The following is a 26746-nucleotide window of genomic DNA, read 5'->3' on the forward strand; positions in this document are numbered from 1 at the left end:
CAGCCCTGCGCTAGACAGAGGACGGGCCCTGCCTGGTCCTGACGCACGTGTGGACGGCGGCCGTGCCCCGTGGAGCCGTGCCGCTCCTCCCGGCGTCGTGCCGCAGGCCCTGCATGTGCCGCCTCAGGCAACAGACTCGGAGGCCTAGCCTCGTGCGCTGGGGGCCTCCTGTGGGGACCCGGTGCGCAGGGTGGCCCCCATGTAGGGCGCCCTCCTCTGGGACCACAAGGAAGCTCCACGCCACTGCGTTGGAGTCCAGTGCCGCGGGCAGAGAGGACAGCTCCCAGGCCCGACGGTCCCCTTCCTTCCACTGGGGGGCCTGCAGACCTGGCTCGCACTTCCTTTTCTGTAACGTGTATTTGCGCTTGGAGCTGCTGGATGTTGTCGCCCCGGCAGCCCTGGCTCTGCACCCGCGGGGGCCTTTCCCAGAAATAGAAAGTGAACAGACTACACGTGGCGGAAGGTGCCAGCACGACTGTGGGCCACATCAGACTCCCGGTCATGGGAAACGGAGGGTACGGGGCTTGCACAGGTGGTGAGAGAACAGAGCGGGCACCAGCGACGGGGTCACGGCTCACGACACCCCAAGACGAGTGTGGGCCTCGTCACCAAGAGTGGAACAGCTTCCCCTGACACAGGATCCTGAGCGTCCCAATGCTCGTCCCCCTGAGAAGAACCCACAGACCGTGAGCGCTGGGAGGCGGTGAGGAACAAACACGCTTCACGGAACACTCACGCGCGCACACTTCCCAGCTGTGTTGCCGATAGGGCCCAGAAGCAGCAGCGAGCACACTGTCCTCCAGTCAAAGGGACCGGGGCTCCGGGGAGAAGTCGCCGACCCCGGGACGCGTGAAGATGAGCTGGGGCATCTCGTGCCAGAAAGTAAGGAGATGACGAAACAAGACGGGAGACGTCCAAAGTCCGAGGAAGCAGCTACAGGGCTCCGGCGCCCGGAGCGGCAGCAGTCTGAGTTTCCGCGTGGAAACTAAAGGAACCACGCGGGTCTGTTTTCTGACTCGAAGTGGCGCGTACCCACACGTCCGCACTGAGACAGGTGGCTGACCCGAAAGGAGAGCAGTGACCCGACGGTGCTTCTGGAAGAAATAGAAAACCCACCCTTAAGTTCACGTGGGATCTCAAGGAAGCTCAAACAGCCAAAACGATCGCGACAAAGAAGACCGAAAGTGCAGGATCCGCACCTCTGGTTTCAGAACTTGTCACAAAGCTGCCACCGTCCCCACCGTGTGGTCTCGGCACGGAACAGACGCACAGGCCCGTGGGGCAGGATGGAGAGCCCGAAACAAGTCCCCGCCGACGCGAGTGCTGACAGGCCGCCAGGCCCGGCCGGCGGGCAGAGGGCAGAGGGCAGTCCGCACGGCGAATGGCGCTGGGAAGACAGGTGTCCGGCTGCACAAAGGAGCGGTCGGGCCCGGACCATACAGCACTTTCGAAAATTAGCCAGAACGTCGGAGACCGAAGCACAAGAGCTAAAACCCAAGGAGGAACACAGGGGAGGAGCTTGGTGACACTGGATTTGGAAATGATTTCTTGGACACGACACCAAGATCACAGGCAACAGAAGTAAAAATAGATTCACTGGCTTGATCAAGATGAAAACCTGCGCATCAGAGGACGCCACCAACAGAGTGGGGAAAAGTTACAAATCCCACGTCTGAGAAAGGCTCAGGCTCCAGAGTATGTGGGGAACACAGAGGACTCCGCAAGCACCGAACAACGGACGACAGACTTGCACCGACATCGCTCCGAAGAAAACACACAAACAGCCAAACTCACGAAAACGTTGCTCAGCGTCGTGAGTCGTGAGGGAAAAGCGAATCGAAACCACGGCGAGGCGCCACCTCACGCACAGTAGGGTGGCCCGTACCGGAATTTGGAAAAGAAAGAAAGGAACACGTGTTGGGAAGACGAGGAGAAGCTGGAACCCTTGCACACGGCTGGCGGGAACGCGAAATGACGCCGCCGCCGCGGAAAACGCTGGAGATGCCTCCAAAACCTAAGCACAGAATTATCAGTGGGTCGGCAGCCCCACGTCTGTGCGCCCGGAACAGCCGGAGGCGGGGTCTCGAGGGGACGCGTTCGCTCGGTGTTCCCAGGAGCCAGCAGGTGTGAGCCGCCCAAGTGTCCATCAGCAGACGAGTGGATAAAGAAGATGTACGATCTGCGCACAGTGGGACGTCCCCCAGCCTCACGGGAGGGAGACACCCGTCACGCGTGGAGGAGCCCCAAGGGCATGATGCCCAGTGACAGAAGCCAGAGGCAAAAGGACAGGCCCGGTGTGACTCCACCCTCGCAAGGTCCCCGGAGCCATCACGTTCACAGCCACAGAGAGAGGACAGTGGTTGCCAGGGACGGGGGAGGGGATGGGGATCCGATGTCCGATGGGGGACAGACCTTCCAGGATGGGACAGTCCTGGGGATGGGGGGGTGAGCACACTGGATGCCACGGAACAGCTCGATGAAAATTTGTTAAAATGGTAAATTTTATGTTATGTTTATTTTGTCACAAAAAAATTTCTAAATAAAAATTTTAAAATTAGTTGAGAAAAAAAGGGGAGCGACGACCATCGGTCCCGGGGACCTGAACTGACACCTGCAGATGTCACCGTAGGTGAAGCTCTGAGTGACAGAGAAGACACGGGCAGCATCCCTGGGGAGCCCCCTTCGCCCGCCCCTCAAGCCCAACCCACCACCATCCCACCACCCTGGCCACAGCGGGACCGCGACCCAGGAGCCCCACTGACCTGGGGGACAAGGGTGGCAGCCAGGGCGGCTCTCGGTGCCCACACCGACTCCCCCGACAGCTGTGGGGACGGGGGGATGAGAAGTCCAGCTGTGCCGCCTGTGTCGGAGGTCACCTTCTGCGGTCACAAGTCATGTCCTCTGACATCACAGGTCACGTCTGCTGGGCGGCTATGGACCGGCTGCCCTGTTTCCAGCCCCTTGAGTTCAGAGCCACAGAGGGTGGCTCTCACCTGTGCGAGTGCCTGGCCCAGGCTGACGGGGCCCTGTCCTCAATTCTGTGTTGTCTTCGGGGTGGTGGCCCCCTGCAGGGAGATGCACCCACTGGCGAGCGTGGGTGACCCATGCACCATGCGCAGACTGTTCTTGAAAGTGGGCTCGGAGACGTGCTCAGCCCAGAAGGCTGCTGGCACCCGCGTCCATTCTTATCCGGACCATGACCCCGTGGTTGGGACGAGGCTCCCCGGGCCTGACACCACTGAGAGTGGGGCCCGGTCCCGCGACCCTCGGCGGGCGGCTCCCACGGGGGACGGTCTGCAGGAAGCAGGCAGTTTGAGGGAAGCTGTGGAGTGACGTGTTTTCCCTTCTGTTCCTGCTCGCCCGGGAAGGCGTCTCTGCTGGAACCCGAATGCCGCCAGGTGAGTTTCCCGTGCCCTTGTCTGCATCCTGGGTGGGCTGGATCAGGCCGCCAGTTTCACGTTTCTCTCTGAGAACCACCATGTCTGTTTCAAAACAGGAGCCCCAGACAAACTCGAAGGGTATAAAACAACCATTAGACACACTTCCACATTTGCTGCCCAAACAGAGCGAGTGTGCAACAGGTCAGGCGTTGGGGTGGGGGGTCAACCAGAGGGCATCATGTTCCCTCCGTCCGTCCCTGACCGCACAGCAGCACCTGCACACCCAGTGCGTGCCGACTGGCGCCCCAGCACGTGCCGCGAGTGGGGGCTGGGAGCCCGCCTTCCGCGTGGCCACAGCATCTCTGAGGCGGCACACGGAGCGCGGAGGTCCTCTGTTGCCCTTGGCCTGCTGTTAAAACGGGCTTTGCTTTCAGTGCTGAGGTGAATGGTGCTGATCTCGGTTCATCCTGTTATGCCCAGAATTCGTGATCCCCAAAGACCAGGGAGCCGAGTCCGATGCAAAAGCAAAGAGCCTTTATTCGAGCTAGCTCGAGCTCCATCCCCTACCTGCACTGAGGCAGGGGTGAGATGCCGGGGAGAGAGAGCGAATTTCAAAAGCACAAAGGTTTTGTAGGGGTCTAGGGGCAGTTGGTGAGGTAATGGCCGTGGCCTCAGCTGATTGGCTGGGGAAGGGTCGGAGTCCTGTTACGCAGGTCGCCGGGCGTGTTTTGATCGGGAAATTTGAACGGGTGAACGGGAGGTTACTCAAGGGGAGGAGGCGTGGTCTGAGGTTTCTGCGATCTTCCCAGAAAGGGGCCATGTCGGGGACATAGTCACTCAAGGTGAAGGACACAGAACAAGATGGAGTCAGCCGGCGTAGGTCCGCTCTTTCAATCCCTCTTTTCTCTCTTTGCCTACAAGTTCTGGGTTTTCCAGCGTCCTTCCGACTGTGGTTTTGTCTCCTCCCCAGCACTGGCCAGCTTTCAGGCCTGTGTAAATCAAAGGCCATGGTGTGTGATGAAAAAAACCCTCACTTGGGTTCGGCCAGGGGAAACGCCTAACCTCGAATGATCCTGGGTGTTTTATTTAGACGCAGCCAGTCCGGCTCAGCCCGTGGTCCAGGACGCCTTCTGCTTCTGCCAAGTGTGGCCATGGCCGTGCTGCCCGGCTCCCATGTTTCTTCTCCATCATCCGTTCTGTGTGAATTTTAATTCACATAGATTTAGTTTAAAATCAGTCAAAATGGTCCTTTCCAAAGAACCAGTCTGTAGTTCAGTAGCGTGAGAGGTGTTACTGACAAACTTCACACCCAACCTTAAAACCTGAGGTTGCCGAGACGCTCACCTGGGACGAGACCGCGTGAACCCCGTTCTGGCAGGTGTGTGACCCATCGGCCCCAGTGCCCACAAACCCGCTCCAGGAGAAGGGGTCTTATCAGCATCTGGACAAGTGTGCAAGGGGGCGACAGGGCTGGACAGGGCCTCATGCAGGGTGGCCTCAGAGGGTGCTCTCCCCATGGCTGTTCTGAGCCACGCAAAAGGGGGGGGAGTCCTGGAACACGGGGCCCAGGCCATCCTTCCCCTCTCCGGCAGGGGCCACTGCATCATCAGAAAGCCAAGGTCACAGAGAAGCATGCATGGAGGGCAGAGACACTCAGGTCCCTACACCCAGAAGGCAGAGGAGGAGTCCTCCGCGAACACAGCTCTGCGGGGCCACCTGCATCTGCCGCTGTGTGGAGATTTGTGCCATCTGACGGGACTGCCGTCAATGATGAAATGTTCCAGATCTGCACCATCCATCAGGGCAGCCACCAGCCATGTGTGGCTAACTGAGCCCTTGAGGTGTGGCCCACGTGACCGAGGAATTGACATTTTCGCACCACTTAAATAGAAGAGCTGCCACACACGGCCAGTGGCTCCCACGTCGAGGCGCACTTCAGTCCTGCCCCCATGTACCCTGGGGGCCCGTTCTCCTCCGCACCCTGGCAGCTGGTGACCAGGGCCTCCAGCTGTCAAGTAGGGGAGGAAGATTTGGACCCGGGACCACGTGGTGTCAAATCCCACGCTCTGCTCAAACACAGGCCCAGCCAAACGGTGCATCGGCAGCTTTGGGGCAGCTCGAGATGCCCTCGGCAGGCTTCCTCCCCTGCCCTTGAGGGTCTCCCCTCGAGGTCTAAATCGACCTCCTCCCCATGCGTGACTCCTCCCCTGCCCTCGGCAGCTTGCACTCAGAGGCCATGGGGGATCTGATTGACCAACTGAGATGTGGCAGGGCCATGTGGTTGTGTTTGCACCATACTCCCCAACACCAGGCACGGCCCCTGCCCCCCAGCTGCCCTGGGCCTAGAGGCTCCTACCATCTGCTGTGGCTGTTGCCACCCCGTTGTTAACATAGCAGCGTGAAGAAGACAGCCACGTGAACCTCCTTTCAGTAAAACCACCAGAGAGAAGGGATTCAAATATTTAAATTAAAATATCACCTGCATTTTTTATTTTACAAAATCATACAGAAATAAATGCTACCAATAAAGCAAAGTCCATAGTTGTGGCTAGATAAGATCAGGGGAAAGCTTGTTTGGGTTTGAGGTGATTAGATGTCCCCAAGTGAAGACCACAGTGTATTTGACTTTCAGATTAAGGTTCTTGTCAGTGTGGCCGCTTCAGGGCCCTGGGGCCACCTTGAAGCTGTTAACAGGAAGTTATTTCCCAGGGAGTCTGAGACCTCCCTGAGCCAACACCTACCTTTCGCTGGTCCCCGGCCCCAGTCTGGTCCCTCACTGTGCCCACCCACAGGAAAAGTCACCCCACAGCCCCAGCTGGAGACCCACGCTCAAGGCCGGCTCCCAGGGACCTGCCTGGCTTCCGGACCCCTCACTGCTCCACGGTCACATCCCTCCTCAGCCCTGGGCTTGGCCAGGTGGGGGCAGTGGGCCAGGCTGTATCTGTCAGCTCCCTCCTTGAAGGGAGGGGCCACATCTGGATTCTGGTCCTTTCCAACATTCCCTGCCCTGAGCGGGCCTGCCCTGCGTTCTTTCCTGCCCCCTCTGTGTAAGAGAAGAACCCAGACTGTCTGCCCTGGAGGACAGAGCCAGGGGGATACTGCCCCTCCGAGCGAGCACCCTTGTGGACCCTCCCAGGAGGATGCGCCTCCTCTCCCTGAAGATGCAAATTCTCCTGGAGGGAGTGGAGACCTCTGTCGCTGGGCTCCCTGGTGGGCAGTGACACGTGACCCAGCGGAACTTCCGCTGGCACCGCGGCCCTCTGGACGGTCCGCAGGCGGCAGCGTCCACACGTCCAGGCCACTGTCCCCACGCAGGGTGGCCGAGGGGCTGCGGCAGGAACTGGGGCCAGTCGCCCCGAGTCTGTGGCAGGGACTCCGTGCTGGGGTCCCCCGGGCAGCGGGGCCGAGGTGCGGGGTCGCATGGGGGGCCTGCAGGGACCTCCCCGGGCCGCAAGTGCCCCCCCCCCGGCCCCTCCCAGGACCAGGAACGCGGTAGGCATGCGCCAGGCCCCCTCCCAACCGGCCGGAAGTAGTATCTGGAGAACGCTCCAGAAGGACAGACCCTCCGTGGGCCAGGGCAGGTGTCAGGGGTGGAGCCAAGGCCAGGAGGCAGGGCCTGGGTGGCAAAGGGATAGGGCGAGGCCCAAGCTGTGGACCCTGTCCACCAACCCCCTCCTCTGCGGGGATCCTGGGGGCTGCTGGGGACCTGGCGGTCTGTAATCTTCTTAAGTGGCTCAGTGGAATCCCTGTCTCTCATTGGCTGGGCTGTGGCAGCCCCTCATTGGCTGGGTTATGGCAGTCCCGCCTTGGTTGGGCTCTGGCAGTTTCTCATTGGCTGGGCCATGACTACCTCTCACTGGCTGGGCTGTTGCCAGGACAGGAGGAAACCTTCCTTCCTCCTGCGGGGTGCTGAAGTGTGTCCACCTGCAAGGTCCCTGCTGGGTCTTTACTTCACCGGGCGGTGGGCTGAGAACTCCCTTGCTGGCCTCCCCCCGCTGTTTCAGCGCGGTTTCCCTTCACATTTCCTAGTGTCCTTGCATCAGAGCACAAGGCCTCACAACCCAGCTCGCGGGCACAGATAGTCCTTCTGTGGCTGTTTGACAGCTTTCCTCCCAAGAACTTCCACATGATTCACGTGTGTGTCCCTGCATGCTAACGTGTTTTCCGTGTGTGCATCTTGTGTAGGCCTTGCTGAGCAGTTGCTTTCGAGACAACAGACGGAAAGCCTGTTGTGAGTGGAGCCTGGGCCGCCAGCACCTCCTGCAGAGGGAGGAGGGCGGTCGCCTGGGCTCACGGGCTCTTTCCTCACTAGGAGCTGGAGCAGCAGCTCATGATAGAGAAAAGAAACTACCGGAAGACTCTGAAGTTCTACCAGAAGCTCTTACAGAAAGAGAAGCGAAACAAAGGTAGTGTTGCGTGTCCACATGCCGGAGCACAGAGTTGGACAAAGGGGGCCACCCCCCGGGAGCTCAGGGGACCACTTTGTGCCACCTCTTCCTGCCCCCAGGTTCCGAGGTGAAGACCATGTTGTCCAAACTGAAAGGGCAGCTGGAAGAAATGAAGTGCAAGGTGCAGTTCCTTGGACTGGTCAAGAAGTATCTTCAGGCAAGTCCCCCTGCGTCTCTGCCCCTCCCACCCCTGCCCCTCCCATCCCTGTCCCTCCCACATCTGCCCCCTCCCACCCCTGCCCCCTCCCATCTCTCCCCCACCTCTGCCCCTCCCACCCCTGCCCTTCCCATCCCTGCCGCCTCCCATCTCCCCCCCCATCTCTGCCCCTCCCATCCCTGCCCCTCCCCTATCTGCCCCCTCCCATCCCTGCCCCTCCCATCTTTCCCCTTCCCTCAAGAGGCCTTCATGCTCTTGTGGATGGATACCCGGGAAATCAGTCCCTGGAAAAAAAAAATCATGAAAACGTGCCGCGATTTTTGAGAAGCCACAGCCATGCAGAGTGACTCAGCACCCGTGTCCTGCAAGCCCCCGGTGGCAGCAGGTCAACCAGAGGCAGCTAGCTCCCCACCCCACACACAGGTCATGTACGCCGAGCGGTGGGGCCTGGAGCCCTGCGCCCTGCCGGTGATCGTGAACATCTCGGCGGCCCACTGCGACACGCTGGATTTCAGCCCCCTGGACGAGTCCTCGTCCCTCATCTTCTACAACGTCAGCAAGCACCCGCGCGGCGGCAGGCAGAGGAAGGCCCGCGTCCTGCAGGCCGGCACGCCCCTGGGGCTCATGGCCTACCTCTACTCCAGGTGCAGCCCCCGGCCCCTGGGGGGGTGGGGGGGACTGTGGGCTCCCCTGGGCCCCTGCGTGCCTTTTGAAAGCAGGAGGGAGATGGAAACAAAGAAACAGGCCCCCGGAGGGCGAATGAGGTGAGCAAAGTCTTTGCCTCATCGGAGATGGGTTGGCGCTTCTTTTAATTTAGAAAATTTTGAATCAGAACTTTAAGCTGCCTCGTGTCAGCGGCCGCTTGCCTCCTTTGCCAGGCTCTTGGCTGGACGTGCACCTGTAGACCTGGGCGTCTGGGTCTCAGCTGTGCCGGGGCAGGTGCCTTGGAAGAGAGACAGGGGATGTGGGATGCACAGTGAACAGCCCAGGGGACTTCTGAATTTAAACACACACGGGAGCCTCAGAGACCTGCCTGGATTCCATCCGCTTTGCCGGGTCAAAACACCCCTTAATTAATCGTGTGGCTCCCCAGGGACCGCCAGTGCCGTTGGTCTCAGCCACTCATTGAACTATTTCTGCAGCTACCGCCTCTCGGCAGAGCCCTGCACTGGTGCCTCAGACACTCTGACTGATCCGCGCACAGGGGCGCGTTCACCCCGCAGCATGGAGGACCTGTCCACTCACACCCAGGCTCGCAGGGATCCCCAGGCCGCCCCCTGGCCCCTCCACCCTTGTGCCCGCCCTGTCCATCGGCACAGCCACGTGTCCCCCTGGTACAGGCCCAGGGCCTCCTGGCAGGTTCCCTTGACCCGATGGCCCGGCCCACGCCACGGGGGCCAGCAGGTCAGGGCTGGGTACAGACTACCTTCCCAGACAATGGTGGAGGCCTCCCCCGGTTCTGGCTTTGGGGGGCCCGTGACACACTTGGGGGCCCCCGGGGCCCTCTTTGAGCTGAAGGCTGTGGTGGTCCCAGAACTGATAGTCAGGTGTCAGCAGGGGACACTGGGGGCTGTCAGGGGACGAGGGAAGTACCCTGAGAGCAGAGGCGTCCTGGGCCTCCCGGGGTGGCAGCCTCTTCCCGTGTTCTCCCGAGGTGGGCTGTACTCGACTGTGCTGGGAGACTTCCCCTGGCGGGGGTCCTCCGACCAGCCCTGACCACGCGCCCGATGAGGGCTGGCCGTGCAAATACAGGAGATGTGCACGTGTGCATGTGTGTGTGGGGTGTGTGTGTGCTTGGGGGGGTGTGAGTGTGTGTGTTGAGGGGTATTACGCGGTGTGCTGTGTATGTGCGTGCACAGCACCTCCAACAAGGGGAGAGCTCTTGCTCAGACCCCGTAGGCACCCCCTTCGTGGGGCAGGCTGGACCTGACCCTGGCCGCAGCAGCCCCATCTCCCAGGAGCCCCAGGGTGACCAGGTGGCTAGGCTCCCTCACCCTCCAGACACCAGGCCTCCACCCCGAAGCCCCTTCCAGGAGCCTTGCCAGGACCCCTGCACCTTTCTTTCTGGGACTCAGTCACTGACCTGCATGGTATCGCCCGCCCTGGGGTTCCCTGGGGCACCCCTGCGAGCAGGGGACGCTCATTCCCTCACCTACCTGGTTTTGCCCTGAAGAAACTGAGAACTTTGGGGCACAACGAGCAGCTCTCCTTTCTAATGTAGTGACTTCCAGTTTGGGGGCGGGCGTCACTGCCTGCGCACACGAGTCCCCCCAAACAGGTTCTAGAAGCGGATAGCGAGGGTGCCTTAAAACTCGATGTTAAAGAAGGTCCTCCCGCCAGAAATGGTTGGGAGTCCCTAACGTTACCAATACCCGCACACACCTTTTACTTCTCCAAGTGCTTCTCCTGGCAAGGGCCGCGCATATCTACGTGCTCACACACGCGGAACGCACACGCCTTCTCGCTCACGCACATTCACATGCTCTCTCTCTCACATCTACCTCAGAACTGCTAACGGGGGCTGTGGGGAGCCGGGCCCTCCCTCCCCGCTTACCTGAAGCACAGGTAAGGTCTCCTGGGAGGAGATGCCTGCCCGGCCCGGGGTGGGGGACAGATGGAGCTAGGAGGCGGGCGGGCGGGGCCGAGCCTTGGCCTTGCCAGTGTTCTGAGCACCTCCTCTCCGCCCCAGCGACGCCTTCCTGGAGGGCTACGTGCAGCAGTTCCTGTACACCTTCCGCTACTTCTGCACCCCCCACGACTTCCTGCACTTCCTGCTGGACCGCATCAACAGCACCCTGTCCAGGTACGGCCCGGCCCACGAGGCGCCACACAGACGCACGGTGGACCCCGTGGCGCCTTGTCAATGGCTGTGAAGGGCAAGGGGGGCCCTGCCGACCCTGGCCAGGATGATGGCTGTGCCCGGGCGGAGAAGGCAGAGCAAGAGGGAGGGTGCGAGGGGAGGAGGAGCCCAGAGAAGGGAGGGAGCAGCAGGAGGGGAGAGTGGCTGGGGCACCCAGGTGGCTCAGTCGGTTAAGTGTCAGACTCCAGCTCGGGTCCTGATCTCGCAGTTCTTGAGTTCGAGCTCTGTGCTCACAGCTCAGAGCCTGGAGCCTGCTTGGGATTCTGCGTCTCTCTGTCTCTCTGCCCCTCGTCTGCTCACGCTCTGTCTCTCTCTTTCTAAGATAAATAAACATTTTAAAAAAAAAGCTTTTTTTAAAGGAGGGGAGAGTGGCCAGAAGAGACCACCGATGCTAATGGAGGAGGCAGGGAGGGGATGGCCTGGGTGGGGGCAGGGGCAGGTGGCCTGGGTGGGGGCACAGGGGGAGGGGGGTGCTGTCCTGCAGGCCCTCAGCCCTCCTCAGCAGCAGCGCATAGGCAACCCAGGACTGCAGTCAGTGAAGGATGTATGGACTTGTTCTGGCCTGTTCTCTGACCTGGCCTGTCGTCACCACAGGCTCCCTGCGCCTGCCTGGCCCATCAGCCATCACCTCCCTCCTTGGGGCGGGGACTCGCAGGGGAGACCTCCGTACCCCTTATACTCCTGCACGTGTGGAGCCAGGCCCCCACTCTGCCTCTCGTGGCGTGCGCTCACACCGTGTGCCAGACCCCTGGCATCTCAGCCCGAGCTGCAGGGGTGACGGGTGCCTCAGGACTGGCGCCAGGCAAGGCTGGCGGACAGGCAGCAGGCCCCTGTCCCGAGTCGCCGAGCCCGAGGCCCAGCTATGCGGCCACGGCCTCTCTCTTCTGTCCCCTGACACAGGCGAGATAGGGCTGAAACACCCCTCGAAGGAGAGCCACGTTCAGACCCCACTCACGCCCCCTTGCTGGGCAGTGCGTGACCCCCAGCAGCAGACAGACCCGGTAAAGCTTAGGTCTCTGCCGTCTGCCTCCAGGGCTCACCAGGACCCCACCTCGACCTTCACCAAGATCTACAAGCGAAGCTTCTGCCTCCTGCAGGCCTGGCTGGAAGACTGCTACACCGTGGACTTCACTCGCAACTCCGGGCTCCTGGGCAGGCTGGAGGACTTCCTCTCTTCCAAGGTGAGCGCGGCCAGAGCCGGCACGGGGCAGCCCCCGCGTGCCCGTGGGCAGGACTCGGGGTGAGAGCCACCAGCCCTGTCTGGGTGACGAGTGACCACCCTGTGCTCCTGCCCAGATCCTGCCCCTGGACGGCTCTGCAGAGCACCTGCTGGGCCTCCTGGAGGTGGGCACTGACCGGCGGGCCGAGGGCACCTCACGTGGCACAGACCTGGAGGGCCCCAAGGAGGCAGAGGAGGACACCAGGCCTCTCAACGCCCTCTGTAAGAGGCTCTCGGAAGACGGCATCTCCCGGAAGGTGGGGGCCTTTCCCGGACTGGGGGGACGGGGGGTCTCCTGGGGCAGAGGCAGCACAGCCCAGAGAACGCAGTGCACGCACGCATGCACACACACATTCACACACGTGCTTGTGCGCTCACACGTGTGGACACACGTAAAGACACACGCACGGCCCTGTGAGGCTGGCACTTCCTGCCCGTCCTCGCCCTGGACGAGGACAGTGCAGGGGCCCCGGCCAGGTGCTCAGATGACCTCACGTTCCTGATGAGTGGAATAAATCATTGCCAGGAAATGGCCTAGGATGGGGGCCGGGTCTGAAGGGACCTGCCCATAATATATGGGGACAGCGCCACACTTCAGGGGGGGGACCTGCTGAAATGACCAGGACAGGTGTCCCAGAGCGGTGGGTGGGAGAGATTGGCTCTGCGGCTGTCTCTCTGAGCAAGGGCCTGGAGCCCTCCTGGTCCTCCCCACCCCCACCCCCTCCCCTCGGGGCTGCTCCTCCCGCCCCTTTAGCACCTTCTGACCTCGCCCTGCAGAGCTTCCCCTGGAGGCTGTCCCGGGGCAACGGGCTGGCCCTGCCCCACCACAAGGAGCGCCAGTACACCATCGCGTCCGCCCTGCCCAAGCCCTGCTTCTTCGAGGACTTCTACGGCCCCTATGCCAAGGCCAATGAGAAGGGGCCCTACTTCCTGACGGAGTACAGCACCCACCAGCTCTTCTCCCAGCTGACGCTGCTGCAGCAGGTGACGGGGCCGGCCCTCCTGGCGCGGGGACGCCACGGGGAGGGACGCGGGGGGCCCTCGCTGGCTCTCTGGAGTTGCTGGGCGGACGTGCGGAGGGCAGTGAACTCGGCGGGGGGGGCTGCGCTCTGGAAAGGCCCGGACTCTGCTCCTACTCCCACCCCTCCCCCTGCCCACCAGTGCCCGCGGCGTCCCTGACACTCCCGCCTCGCGAGCGCTAGAGGGCGCCCTGTGGGCCTCCTCCTTCCTGGCGCCCTGAGCCCCGCCCCCAGGTGTCCCGCCATCCCGGGCCCCAAGTCACTTGGCGGGTGAAGGTGGTGATGGTGACCCAGTGATCCTACCTGCTGTCACCACGGCTGGGCAAAGAGGCCCCCAGAGATGCTGCCTTGTCCACGAGGGCCCTGGGAAAGATGCCCTGAACATCTGCGTCCTTGTCTCCGACAGGAATTGTTTCAAAAGTGCCATCCCGTCCACTTCTTAAACTCCCGGGCCCTGGGCGTCATGGACAAAAGCGTGGCCATCCCCAAGTGAGTGTGCACCTGCGGGGCGTCACCCCAGAGCTCTGGGACAGACAGATGGCTGGTGGCAGGGGCTTGGGGGCTTCCCCTGAGTGTCTCGTGGACACTCTTGGCCAAAGGGAGACGCCGATGTCACAAACGTCCTCGGAGCCAGACGCTCCCCGCTCCGCAGAGCCCATCCTGCTGGCCCCACCCGGGTCCGGAGAGCCCCCTGCGGCCCCGGGGGCCCGGGCAGGGCCGCGGCCGCACATCCTTGCCGGGATGCACATGCCTGTCTCTTCCAGGGCCAGCTCCTCCGAGCCTCCGACCGCCAAGACGTGCAGCTTGTTTCTGCCCAACTACGTCCAGGACAAGTACCTGCTGCAGCTTCTGAGAAGTGCGGACGATGTCAGCACCTGGGTGGCCGCTGAAATCGTGACCAGCCACACCTCCAAGGTGGGTGCCCGTCTCACAGGAGGGCCAGGGTGTAGACGCAAGGGCGCGGCGCCTCGCGGGGGGCCCCAGTCATCCGTTCTCACGTTCTCAGACTCCGCCCGAGCAAGGGTGAGAGCCGTGTCACAGCCTCTGTCGACAGCATCAGGCACACCACCCGGCTCGCCCGCCGGGCACCGTCTGTCACACCCCGACCCTAACACCGCAAATGCGCACCGGCTCTGAGCGCTGTGGCGGCCCCTCGTCCGTGCAACTTCCACGTGTGTGCCTGTGCACACCTACAGTGTCACACGTGCACGTGCAGTCTTACACAAATGCACTCCCTCACACACCCCCTCACACACTCACAGCCACGTGCTCATTCCCTCACACACACTCACACTCCCTCTCACACCCACTCCCTCTCACACTCACATACGCAGCCACAGGGCTGGGAACTGTGACTCCCGGCCTTCCCGCTAACCTGAACTTTTCGAGGGTGGGGACCAGCTTGGTTCCTGTCACAGCCCTGCAGCCAGTACAGTGCGTGTTCTCAGCAGGTTCGTGGGATAAACAAAACGGGTCAGTGGTCCAGTCAAGGTGAAGGTCTTGCCGTCCTAGGGCCCCTTCTACGCCCCGCCAGCCTTCCCCCTGACGGCCGGTCTCTCAGCCTGAACTAACCCACCTGCTTCCGGCAGTGCACCAGGCTGGCCGGGAGGGACAGTCACCTGCCTCAGAGCTGGTGCCTCCCTCAGGGTTCCCACTCACTCACGAGGGGCTGGGGGAGGACGGAGTCCCCGGGCCCCGGTGCATCCCGAAGGCCTCCGCTTTCCTGCCACCTGAGGCCAGCCCTGGCACGGGGCATCGCCGAGTCCTGCCCACTTGAACTGCCACACTGGCATGCTGAGGAATGAGGTTGGGACCACAAGGGCTCCTCCCGTGGGCGGATTCCCACCGCTTCGCAGGCGGCGGCAACCTGAGGGCAAACTCTGGCCCAAACATAGGGCTCCTCCTGCGAGATCCCCATCACCGCTGCCCCTGGGCTGAGCATGACAGGGGAGCTCAGGGGTGGGGGACGCCATCGTTCTGCCCCCGGAGCCGCCCCTGAGCCCACAGGGGCCACCACCCCCCCATCACATGGCAAAGCACAGAAAGGTCTATTCCAGCACCTGTCTGCAATTTCTTTTCTTTTTTTAATATTTCTCTGCGTCCCCCTGACCCCAAAACCCACAGGGCAACCCAAGACCCATTAGCAAGTGCAGAGTTCTCTACATTTTCCCCCGTCGGGGAGAATTTTCGCACTTCAGAGATTTATTAGCCCTCACTTCTCCAAGATGTGGGAACAGGGAGCCTGGGCTTACCCGGTCTGTTCTAATCCACGACGTTACAAATATCATGACATCGGAACGTAGCTTCCCTAAACCAGGACTTCAAACAGGGGCCTGTGTGGTTAGTCCTCACGAGGACTTCCAAGGACCGGTCCAAGGACAATCCACAGCCACTCCACGGCCCTCCCGGGATCATCCCTATGTGAGTCCCCAAAAAGAGGGACGAAGGCCCCCTCCCAGCCTGAGAGGGAAGGTGAGCTCGGTGTCCCGAGTCTGCGGGTGCCTGCCCAGCAGGCCCACACGGGGCGGCACGACACCTCTGCGGGCCCGGCGGTCAGCACGATGGAGCGGATCTCTGGGCGCACACCCGGGCACCCAGCCTGGAAGGACAGTAGGGGTCATGGTGTCACGGGGGCAGAACGCCTCCTGTTGTCGCAAACGGGCCCTGTGTCCCCACGAGCAAAAGACAGAATCATCCACACGGGCAGTACTCAGCCGCATGCAGGAACCACCGGGGACAAGAGCCTGTGCGGCTCATCGGGGGACGTGTTTCCAAGGAAACTGCACGCGAACCTTCGACAAAAGTGTTTGTCACGTTCCGACGTATGCGTTGTTTCACGTGTTGTGTGTTATTTACCGTAATGTCAGAACAATCCAGAAGACCGGCTTCTCCATTTGTCAACTGTGGTCACAGAAAACTGTCAACATTCAAATTCTGAGGCAGAGAATGCAGCGGGGCCCTGGGGACAGCATGCATCCCACGCACGTGACGCTCTGGGGAAAACGGAATGGAAGTACGAGGTGAAGAACAAGGAACGGTGTGGAGTTTGTCACCTTCAAGAAAAACTTGTTGACTTTTTTTAGGTGAATAATGGTGGGTTTGAAGGCAAAACCGCATTTCGACTTCTTCAGGTAATTTTCCAAGTGACAGAATACAACAGCCAAGAGAAAGAAGCAGCCCAAAGGTCCATCCACGGACAAGTGGGTAGACAAAATGTGGCCTATCCACACTAGGGAATAAAGTCGGGGTGCCTGGGTGGCTCAGTCGGTTAAGTGTCCAACTTCAGCTCAGGTCATGATCTTGTGGTTCACAAGTTCGAGCCCCGCGTCGGGCTCTGTGCTGCCAGCTCAGAGCCTGGAGCCTGCTTCGGATTCTGTGTCTCCCTCTCTCTCTGACCCTCCCCCCATTCATGCTCTGTCTCTCTCTGTCTCAAAAATAAATAAACATTAAAAAAAAAAAAAAAGGAATAAAGTCATGATACAGGCTCTGGCGTGGCTGAGCCTGGAGCACGTCATGCTCAGGGAACAAGCCAGTTCCAGAAAGACAAATGCTGTGATTCCACTCTAGGAGATCTCTGGGGGTGTTCCAGCCACACAGACAGCAGGTAGAAAGGTGGGGGCAGGAGATGGGGGTAGCTGTTTGACAGTTGTGGCCTCAGTTTTACCAGAAGAAAGCTCTAGAGATCTGTGACACAACCCAGTGTCACTAACGCTGCGGAGCTCTATTAAGAGTGCTTACAAGAGTAAATTTTCTACTGCATATTTTTTACCACATTTTTTTAAAAACAAAAATGTGATGGAACAGTTTTATCTGAAAGTGCTGGAAATTACATATTTCACATCTATTTAAATGCTTATTTTTGAGAGAGAGAACACGCAAGCAGGGAAGGGGCAGAGAGAGAATCCCAAGCAGACTCCGTGTTGTCAGAGCAGAGTCTGGCACCGAGCTCAATCCCACAAATCTGAGCCGAAATCAAGAGTTGGACACAACTGACGGAACCACCCAGGCACCCCTATTTTGCATCTGTTTAAATATATGAAGAAAAAAGTGGGACGTCAACTTAAAAAGTATGAGCGAGTAAATGTTTTCCAAGACTCTTTAAGAAGCACTCAGGCCAGACAGCTGGGAGGCCACCGTGGTGGATGAGCTCCAGGGGCCCATCTGTGTGACCTTCGATGGCATCAGAATCACCGCAGACAAGGTCAAGTCCAGTGGAAAGGCATGTGGTTGGGACCCACAGGCAGGCAACTGTTCCCGCCTAAAGGAAGGCCCTGGCCCTGGTGACAGTTTATAAGGTGAGGCAGCTCTGAAATGAGGGGTCAGCTGAATTCTCTAGAATCTTCTAGAAGCCTCTGGAATTGTGTGAAATCCAAGTGCTATCTGTGGGTCCATGAACCCAGGACCTCAGGCCTCTGAAATGGCACATGCTGTTAGGAAAGAGAATCCCACCGGGTGTTCCTATCAAATCTGGTGAATTTGCCAAATCTGCTGACTGGCCACCCGCAGAGGAGCAGTGGGGCCCGTGGACCCACCACCCCTGGTCAGGCGCTGAAGCCCTTCCTGCAGTGGAGTCGCGCCAGGCAGATGAGAAGCTGCTCTTGGCCACGAGATGCATCGGCTCCGGGGTGCCCTTCCGGGTCCTAAAGCTGTGCCCCCTGCCCCGTGTGTCTCACTCCTAGAGCAGAGGTTTGTCCTGGGAGAGATTTTGCTTTGGAGAAGGGAGGCTGACTTCTTTTCACATCTTTGTGTCTACTGGGTGCTTGCCTTTTCGTTTTGTGTTTCCGAGTCATGAGCGTCCTCCTGCCCCTCACAGCCATCCTCTGAGACCTGAGCCCACCTGCCTCCTCCCCACATGGGTGGTGGACCTCCTGTCCTGTGTGCCCTGGTGCTGGGTTACTCTAACGGGTCCTCAGATGCTATCTACCGGCTCGTCTTAACCCGGAACACACCGAACGTGTCATTTTCTGGTTTCAGTTGCAGGTGAATTTACTGTCCAAATTTTTGCTGATCGCGAAGTCTTGCTACGAGCAAAGGAACTTTGCGACAGCCATGCAGATCCTGGGCGGCCTGGAGCACCTCGCAGTGAGGCAGTCCCCCGTGAGTCACCTCCGGGGGGTGCTGGCCAGGGGCGGGCATGTGGGCACTGGCACGGCCACGGGGGTTCACTGTGCTTTTCTTTTAGGCCTGGAGAATTCTACCCGCAAAGATAGCAGAGGTCATGGAAGAGCTGAAAGCCGTGGAGGTACTGGTGCTGTGCCTGAGCTTCTGGCAGCTTCTGTCCACGTGGGGCTTCCCCTAAGGACGCACCGTGTGCACCTCCGCGAGGCTCACCGGGCAGAGTCTGCATCGTGGCCCCCAGGCCACACGGCCCCCTCAGAGTCGTGCGTGGAGCAGCCCGGCTAGCCTGGTCTTGCACGCCTCCCCGTGAGGCCTCTGCCACTCAGCTGGGCAGAGACCGAGGGGCCAGTGCCCAGGGTACAGGTGCCCAGACGACCAGACCGAGCTGAGCTGGCCCTCTGGCCTCGGTGCTTCTCCCCAAGTACAGAGGCACTTGCTCATGAGATCAGAAACGAGGAAGCGCTGGAACGGTGGGCATTTCCCCAGGTGCGGCAGCAGGAGCAGAGGCCCCGCGGCCCCCACCCCGGGGCCCGGCCCCCTGCAGGGCGGGAGGGCTGCTGCGTGTCCTTGGTTGACACCGGAAACAGGTCCCTGAAGCCGGCCGGCCTGGGTCTTATTGTCACTTGGGCAGCTGGGTCACCTGGCTGTTTTCTGGAGCCCGGCAGAGAGTAGGTTAGGAAACGATAGCGGGACGCGTGCGGCTTTCTGCTGGATGTCCGGGTCCCCCGTGTCTGCCAGTCTCAGACATCCGCACCGCCGACCCCCGTCCAGTCATCCCAGGCACGCTTTGGATTGGATGTAAATCAGTGCTGTGCAGCCCCATGCAGGGGATTGGCTGAGCTGAGGGCCCTGGACTGACTCTCACCTGTCTCCCCCTGCCCACGCCCCCGGCTGGGCCCCCAGGTCTTCCTGAAGAGCGACAGCCTGTGTCTTATGGAAGGACGGCGCTTCCGGGCCCAGCCCACTCTGCCCTCGGCGCGCCTCCTGGCCATGCACATCCAGCAGCTGGAGACGGGGGGCTTCACCATGACTAACGGGGCCCACAGATGGAGCAAGCTCAGGTGAGGGCCTTGCTCCCCACGGCCCCATGGGCCCCTTGCCCTAGAGCTGTCTACACAGCCCGCTCCTGCGGGGCCGTGGTTCCCCTGCCCGACACCCCTGGGCGCTCGGCATGCCTGGGGGGTACAGACCGGGGGCCGCTTGTGAAAGCCACCGCGGCAGTCCCAGCCAAAGCGGGCCATTGCTCATTTCTGCCCCGGAGGATGCGAGCGTGCCCGGAGAAGCCGGGCCTCCAGCCCACCTCTCCTGGGAGCTCCGGGCCTCCTCCGAGACGCCCCCGCGTGTCTCAGGACCGGGCCAGCCCTTCTCCAGTGGGCCTGCACCCACCCCCCCCACACAACCCACCCCCCAGCCTCACACCCACCCTGCTCTCCTCCCATCTCTTCTCCACACCAGCCACGTGCACAGTCAGGTGGAAGCTGGTCAGACCACAGTCCAGCTGCACTCAGGGTGGAGGGCTGGCCTCAGCAGGCACGGCCCAGGGGCCTTGGAGCCCAGCGGTTCCAACCTGCTATGTGCAAGGCCTCCTTTCGGTCACCAACTTAAAAAGTGCTTAAGAGACACCACGGTGCACGTTAATCCATGTCAGCAGAATGGCAGGCCACGATCCAGAAGGCACAGGGGATGAGACCTAATGAGGCCTCTTCTTAACTCTATTGTTCGTCTGGATCCAAGAGCCTGGTCCCCTACACTGGACCATCTCCGTCCACAGTCGCGACGGGAAGACGTGCCTGGAGCCCACGGCTTCCCCCTTTCCTGGACGACCCCCACCCCCACCTCCGGGGCTGTGTGGCCTCTGTTTAACTTGCAGCTCTGAGGGGAGGCAAGCCCCGCTCCACAGTGTCAGCCAAGCCCCGGGGTGTAAATGCCCCCACGGTGGTGGCTCTTGAGCTGTCAGGTGATGTCCCTGAACACAGAGCTGAGGGGAGCATGTGCCCAGTGGCCCCTGCATCTCCCTACCTCACGTTTCTCCTCTGCGGGCCCTCGATGGCTGACACTGGGGTCTATTCACGTCGGAACCCTCAGCACTGACCAGACCCGACACAGACGTTCAGTAAATGTTTGTGGGACGAAAAGTGGACGGATGGGCAGAGGGATGGATGGGAGTGTGGGTAGACAAACAGGCCTGAGTAACGAAACGAGGTTTGGCCGTCAGAATCAATACGGAAACTCACCCAGAGCTGATACCAGAAGAGGTTTGGGTTAGACATTTCCGGTGACACGCCGGGAACTCCCAAGCCGCGGCCTCGTGCGAACTAACGGTTCGCTTCTCCCCGACACAGGAACATAGCCAAGGTGGTGAGTCAGGTCCACGCGTTCCAGGAGAACCCCTACACGTTTGCCCCCGACCACAAGCTGCAGTCCTACCTCAAGCAAAGAATCGCCCGCTTTAGCGGGGCCGACATCTCCACATTGGCGGCCGACAACAGGGCCTCCTTCCACCAGATCACCAGCGAGAAGCACTCCCGCAAGATCCAGGACAAGTTACGGAGAATGAAAGCCACGTTCCAGTAACGGGACGGTGGATGTGATGAGAATGCCAAATCGAGGACAGGACTGGGGCAGAAAAGAGCCGCCCGCTTGCCGTCCAGGCCCAGGAAGTCCGTGCAGCCCAGCGTCTGCTGCCCCGGACGGGGGACCCCCAGTGCAGGAGCCAGGGCCCAGCCGAGGCGTCGGGGTGCATGCCCGGGGGGCTCTGGGGGGTGGAGGCTCGAGGGCCTTGCCGAGAGGGAGAGGATGGGGGCTCTGGTGGAGGTTGGGGTATTGCTGCTAGTTTAAAACTATATTTTAAAATTAACACAAAAATAGAATAAGTTAACTCCCCAGGAGCCACATACCCATTTATACTTCTTAGAGATAAACCGCTCCCTGCCAACTCTCCAGGGATCCCGCCCCCCCAAAACCCCACAGCCACCCACCCTGACTCAGAGCATTGTTTTCTTGAGTCCAGCTTATGTCTGCCCAGCAACCAAGGACCAAACTGACCTCTGACCCCCATGCCAACCATAGGCTCCAGGGGCGTCCGAAACCTTCCCCTGGGGCCCTGAGGCTTCCTTCCCAGTGGCCCAAGCCCCAGCCTGGGCCCACACTCCTACCCTCAGGCCTCCTCCCACCCCACAAAACCCCCCTCCCCACCCCCAGACCTCCCCCATACCTCACACCTACCCCTGTCTCCCAACCTCCCGCTCCCCACCCCAGGCCTACTAACCCGCAAATACCCCCTCCCCAACCCCAGACCATCCCCCAAACTCCTCCTCCTCCTCACCCCCAGACCTCCCCCCACACGCAACATCCCCCTCCCTTCCACCCAGACCTCCCCCAGATCTCCTCCCACATCCCAGACTTCCCCCCGCCACACCTCACACCTATACCCATCTTCCACCCAGACCTCCCTCTCCCCACCCCCTGACCTCCCAAATTCTCCCTCCCCACCCCCAGACCTCCCCCCACACCCAAATTCCCCCTTCCTACCCCCAGACCTCCCCCACACCCCCCTTCCCCTGACCCCCTCCTTCCAGACCTCCCCTTTAGGGGCCCAGCTCAGCTCACCCCCATTCCTGCCAAGTGGGGGTGCCTGAGTTTTGCAGCCCTTGCCCCAGCAGGCAGCCCCGCCTCTGGTTGCTGGTGAGGGAGCACCTCACGGCTCCACACCGGCAGCCCCCCAAGTGCCCGCGGCCTCTGCCCAACCCCCACCCCTTAGGACAGTTCCTGGTGAGGCCCTCGAGGCTCTGCTTCCTAGCAAAGCACACAGGATACAAACAGCAGCTCCAAAGCCGACTCAAGGCCTCAGGGGCCCTGAGAGCCTCCCCCAGCCCCATCTGGGGGCCTCAGGCCTGTGGCCCAGGTCCATCTGCCGCCAGCAGCCAGCATGCGCTGCACACGCCTACGCCCGGGCTCTCACAGCTTGCCTTCGCTAGCGCTCCGTCAGAACCGTGGGGGAGGTGACGTCAGAACGCGGGGGAGGTGACGTCAGAACGCGGAGGAGGTGACGTTCGCCGCCTGGATGGAACCAAGCTCTTCCCCGAGGCTTGGATTCCAAACAGCTGGTGTTGAGCATTTGCTCAGCGGCCAGAAGACCCCCTCGGCCAGGTGTACAGGGACCAGGAAGGTGTGGTCACGGCCCCCACACGGGGAGATCAGGCCCCCCCGCACCGTCCCAGGCGCCACCGATCTTAGGTTGCACATCGTTGCAAGACCCAAGGCTGTTCTCTAGAGTCTCAGAATTGGAGATTCTTTAGAACAACCAGCTGTTAGTATTTCTGGGAAAACAGTTACTTGTGATAAAATACGGAGTTTGTAATGTCAAGATGTGTTTCCCACACAAATTCATTTGCGACACATAGGTCCTGCTTAAAGGGAATATAAGAGGAACTCGGCACTCCCCGCCACGCAAGTTCGGGTTTTTTTCTGGCTTTTATATGAGGATTATGTTCTACCAAACAACACTTACACTTACATTTTCAGATTTTGAATTTAACAAAGGTGGTGTCACAGAGCCTGAAACTGCGGGTCTGGCGCAAATAAACATTCCAACCGTAACAGTTTATTCACGGGGAAGTGATTGGGCTTTCAGCTTAAGCGCGATCGTCTGCATGTCGCCCAAATGTCACTGGTACAGATTTCTAAATAAAGTCATTTCTACCAAGATGGCTTCCGTACGGCTTGTCTCCAGACTGACACTCGCACCGGGAGTCACGTGGGCTCCTCCGTGGCCGGACGAAGACAACTTCAGGGGTGCTCGCGAAGGCACCAGGGGGCGAGAAGTACCGGCCACAGCCAGTATGTCCTTGGGTGGCACGGAGAGGGGCCAGGTCTGCCAACTCGTTTAATTCCAGCCCCACCAGAGCGGAACCCCAGAACTGCTGGGCCCATGAGCGCGCGGTCTCTCCGTTGCCATAGGAAGCGTTTGCCTGCAAACCACTCAAACAAAGCTCGTTCTGCCACGGACTGGGCGTCCCCAGCCGGTTCCCACCCGAAGGCTGCGGGCCTCACCCTGAGCCTGAGGGCAGGACGGCCGGGTCCTCCCTCACCAGGGCAAGACAGGGATGTTCCTTGAGGCTTGCTTGCCACCGGGAAGGGTCCTGCCAGACACCGCGAAAGGAGGGTCAGGAGACCAGGGGTTCGAAGAATTTGGGGACATACACGGTTGTTTTCTGTGGAAAAGCCACCCGGGGAGTCCCTGTAATAAAGGGTAAAGTCCCCCGCCTGGCAAGAGCGTCCTGTTAGAGTCACGTTACCGCGCACGGTGGCTGCACGGGTGGGTCCCAGTGTCCCAGTCGCGGGTGGGTGGGTGGTTTGGGTCCTCACCCACCTTAAAATCACTAAACCCTGGTCTCTCTTCCCCCCTGAGACAGGAGGACCGGGATCTCCTTCCACTGCACTGGGTCTAATCAAATCAACAGGTTTTCCTTTAGGACAATTGACAACCAGTGACCCCTTAGGCCCCCAAGCTAGCCATGCTTCCCAGGTCCCCACCCTGGGCAGTCCACTCCTATGCCGATGAAGGCTGGCCCGGTGTATCCGTGCTCTGGGGAAAGGCCCCACCACGGGCAACGTTTCAGTACCCCGAGACCACCATGCTGGAGCAGGCCCAAGGCAGCAGTCCTGAGCGGACGGAGCGGAGACGGGAGAGACGTCCGGCCGGCCGGCCCCGGAGCCGCCCGGGCACCAGCACATGCCGCTTAGAGGCCTGTGGGGCCCCAAGCAGCCAGGCCAGGGCCCCGGAAACGGTGCCACACCCGCCCGCCCCAGTCCCAAGGGAACGCCCAGCAGCCCGCCCGAACCCTCGTCCTAGCTCTGACCACGGAATCAGCGGCATAACCAAACAGGGCCAGCGCCGGCCACTGCTCAGCGTCAATGGTTATGCCGTGGCGCATGACGCAGCTCCTTGTTGCGTGCTGAGGGGCAGACGGCTCCCCACGCCGAGGTGGTCGTCTGCTCTGTGAAAGAGGACCCCGTCAGCTGGCCCGCCCACCGGCCTTAGCCCCCAGACGGGTGGTTTGGGGTCGTTTGCCGTGGCTCCTACTGCTGTCTGAAGCTTGCTCTAAAGGCGGGAGGGATTCGCACGGGCACACTGTGCCTGGAGCTGCCCCGGTGTCTTCAGCTGCCTCCCACCCCTTTGGGGGGCTGACCTAAGTCTCCCTGGAAAACAGTGTTTTGAAAGGAAACTGCGAGGCCAAAGACCATATTAGGCCTGCACCCAGTCGATGGACTGACTTCTCCCTGGAACTCGGCTCAGCAATCCTAAAGCTACTTCCCTTGCACACTAGGGCTGATCCATAAATACGTAAGCTGTAGATAAGGGAGCCGGGGCCTCCCGCTGTCAGAGAGAGAAGTTGCAGCAAAGCCAGTGGGGAGGCCAGGTGCGGACACGTGGGCGGGTGCACATACACAGGCTTCCTAACTCACCCTCCACGGGCCCAGCACACAGCCCAGTCACAGCCCCACTGATGCGCCGGGTGGATGGGCCATCCTGTGCACTGTGGGGTGTTTCCCAGCACCTCTGGTTTCTACCCCCTACATGCCAGCAGCAGCCCCCAAGTTGTGACAGCCAACATCTCCAGACATCAACAAATATACCCTGGGCGGGGGAAACCATTCCCCACCGGGACCCAGTGGCTGGGAAGCAGTGACACCCCAGTAGCAACAGGCACACCCGTATCCAGATCTTGGATTCCAGATACCACTCTCCCCAAAAGAAGGAACCACAGGTTTTTGGAGAAATGGCAAATTGCTTGATTCTAGGGCTGGAGTGGGGAAAGCACAAGATGATCAGAAGTCTCTGGTAGCGGCACAAAGCAGAGAAGTACTGGGGGTGGGGGGCATGTCAGATGGACACAGGACAAGAGGGAAAGAGAAAGAGAGCTGGGGCGATCCGGGCGCCTCCAGCTGATGGCATGGGATGGCACCCCGTCATGCGGGACGGCACGAGTCCACTGATAAGGAAGAATTACAGGAGAGCCCCAAACAACACGTGACCACCCCCCTCAAAGGGCAGCCCGCTCACCCCCACGTGTGGGGTGCACTTGGCGACCGGACGGTGGAGAGGTGGCGGGCACCCCGGCAACGTCTGTCTTCTTCCCAAACGCCCACAAGCCCGGGCTCATGATGAGAAGGCATCTGACAAACCCAAGGTGAAGGACACCCACAAAGCACCGAGCAGTCTCCTCAAAGTGTCCAGAACGTGGACGAGAGTGGGAAACTGCCAGGGTCCACAGGGGACAGAGGAGGCGAGACGACCGCACGCGGTGCGGTGCCCTGGACCGGGTCCTGGGACAGAACAGGCTCGTTTCTGGGAAACCTGCTAAGACCCAAGTCAAGTCTGTGGCTCAGTCAATGGTGTCCTGCCAACGTGAATTCCTCGGCTTTGACAAAGGTGCCATGGTCCCACGAGACGCTCCTCTGGGGGGGGGGGTGGTGGCACAGGGTCTCCAGTCCCTTCTGTGCCACCAATTACCCCAAACTAAAAAGTTGTAAAAACGACTATAGCTAGTATATGGAAATACAATTGATTTTTGTTTATTGTTGTACTCAATGACCTTGCTAAACTCATTTACTAATTCTAATAATGTGGTTGCAGATCATTTTGTATTTCCTACATTTACAATCATATCACCTGAAAATAATGATGGTTTTACTTCATTTCCAATTTTATAAACCTTACTCCTTTTTCTTGCCTTATTGCTCTGGCTACACTTCCAGAATGATGTTGAATAGAACCAGTGATGCTGGGGCATCCTTGTCTTCTTCCTGGTTGCAGGAGGAAATGCTCAATACTCTCTATTAATCTGATGTTAAGGGTAGTTATTAGAATAAAGCAGTTTTTTCCTGTGAAGTGTGTGTGTGTGAGAGAGAGAGAGAGAGAGAGAGAGAGAGAATGAATTATGACACCAATTCTGAGCTCTGGTCATAACTCAGCAGATCCTGCCCTGAGCTGGCTGCACGCAGCGGCGACCACACCTCGGTGCTCACACCAGAACCACGGCAGGTGGGGGCGGGGCCCAAACACCAGCGCCTCCGCGAACCACTGGCGGGGACGCGCCTGAGGCAAATGGGAGGGGCGCGGGGGCGCCTTTGGGAGCTGGAATGTTCCATGGCTAGGTCAGCGCGGCGGTGAAAGGGCACGGCACATGCGTAAAAACGAATCGAACCTTGCGCGCCTCGGGCAAGCTGCCGTATCCTTTAGTTCGTCAACTCCAGAGTTTAAAAAGTAGAGCTGCTGTGGTTTGTTCCTGGCCAGGGCCCGGGCCAGCCCAAGTTGAAGTCGGCTGGCTGGGTGGGGGCGGGGCGGGACGGGGCGGGGCGCGCGGGGGCGGACGGCGTAGACCCGCGACGGCTCTCGCGGCTCTCGCTCGGGCTCCGGCTCCCGCTCCTTCTCCGGCGAGCGTGCACCCTCTGATCCCGTGCCGGCGGCCTCTCTCGGGCCGCGGCCCCGACCCCACGCGCCCCGCCGGCCCCGGGATGCTGCTCCGGCCGCGGCGGCCGC

The 26746-nt window shown here is 60.5% G+C and overlaps 2 protein-coding genes across 3 annotated transcripts in view; both read left to right on the forward strand.

The window, feature by feature from the left end:
• Positions 1-21084, forward strand: part of KNDC1 (kinase non-catalytic C-lobe domain containing 1) — a 63347-nt gene extending 42263 nt beyond the window's left edge. Inside the window, exons 18-31 of one of the 2 annotated variants that reach the window (XM_049645928.1) lie at positions 3369-3398; positions 7693-7786; positions 7888-7985; positions 8409-8629; positions 10675-10788; positions 11879-12026; positions 12142-12321; positions 12842-13048; positions 13490-13572; positions 13848-13998; positions 18058-18180; positions 18266-18325; positions 19105-19262; positions 20544-21084. In XM_049645928.1, coding sequence (XP_049501885.1) covers positions 3369-3398; positions 7693-7786; positions 7888-7985; positions 8409-8629; positions 10675-10788; positions 11879-12026; positions 12142-12321; positions 12842-13048; positions 13490-13572; positions 13848-13998; positions 18058-18180; positions 18266-18325; positions 19105-19262; positions 20544-20775 — 1899 coding nt within the window. In that variant the 3' untranslated portion in view covers positions 20776-21084. The remainder of the gene's footprint in view (positions 1-3368; positions 3399-7692; positions 7787-7887; positions 7986-8408; positions 8630-10674; positions 10789-11878; positions 12027-12141; positions 12322-12841; positions 13049-13489; positions 13573-13847; positions 13999-18057; positions 18181-18265; positions 18326-19104; positions 19263-20543) is intronic. The other variant, XM_049645927.1, reaches the window with a different exon arrangement.
• Positions 21085-23717: 2633 nt separating this feature from the next.
• Positions 23718-26746, forward strand: part of UTF1 (undifferentiated embryonic cell transcription factor 1) — a 4287-nt gene continuing 1258 nt past the window's right edge. The window contains exon 1 of the mRNA XM_049646034.1: positions 23718-24155. Within this exon, the coding sequence (XP_049501991.1) occupies positions 23718-24155 (438 nt within the window). The remainder of the gene's footprint in view (positions 24156-26746) is intronic.

The sequence above is a fragment of the Panthera uncia genome, chromosome D2 (genome assembly GCF_023721935.1).
Source record: "Panthera uncia isolate 11264 chromosome D2, Puncia_PCG_1.0, whole genome shotgun sequence".
In the NCBI taxonomy this organism is placed as follows: Eukaryota; Metazoa; Chordata; class Mammalia; order Carnivora; family Felidae; genus Panthera; species Panthera uncia.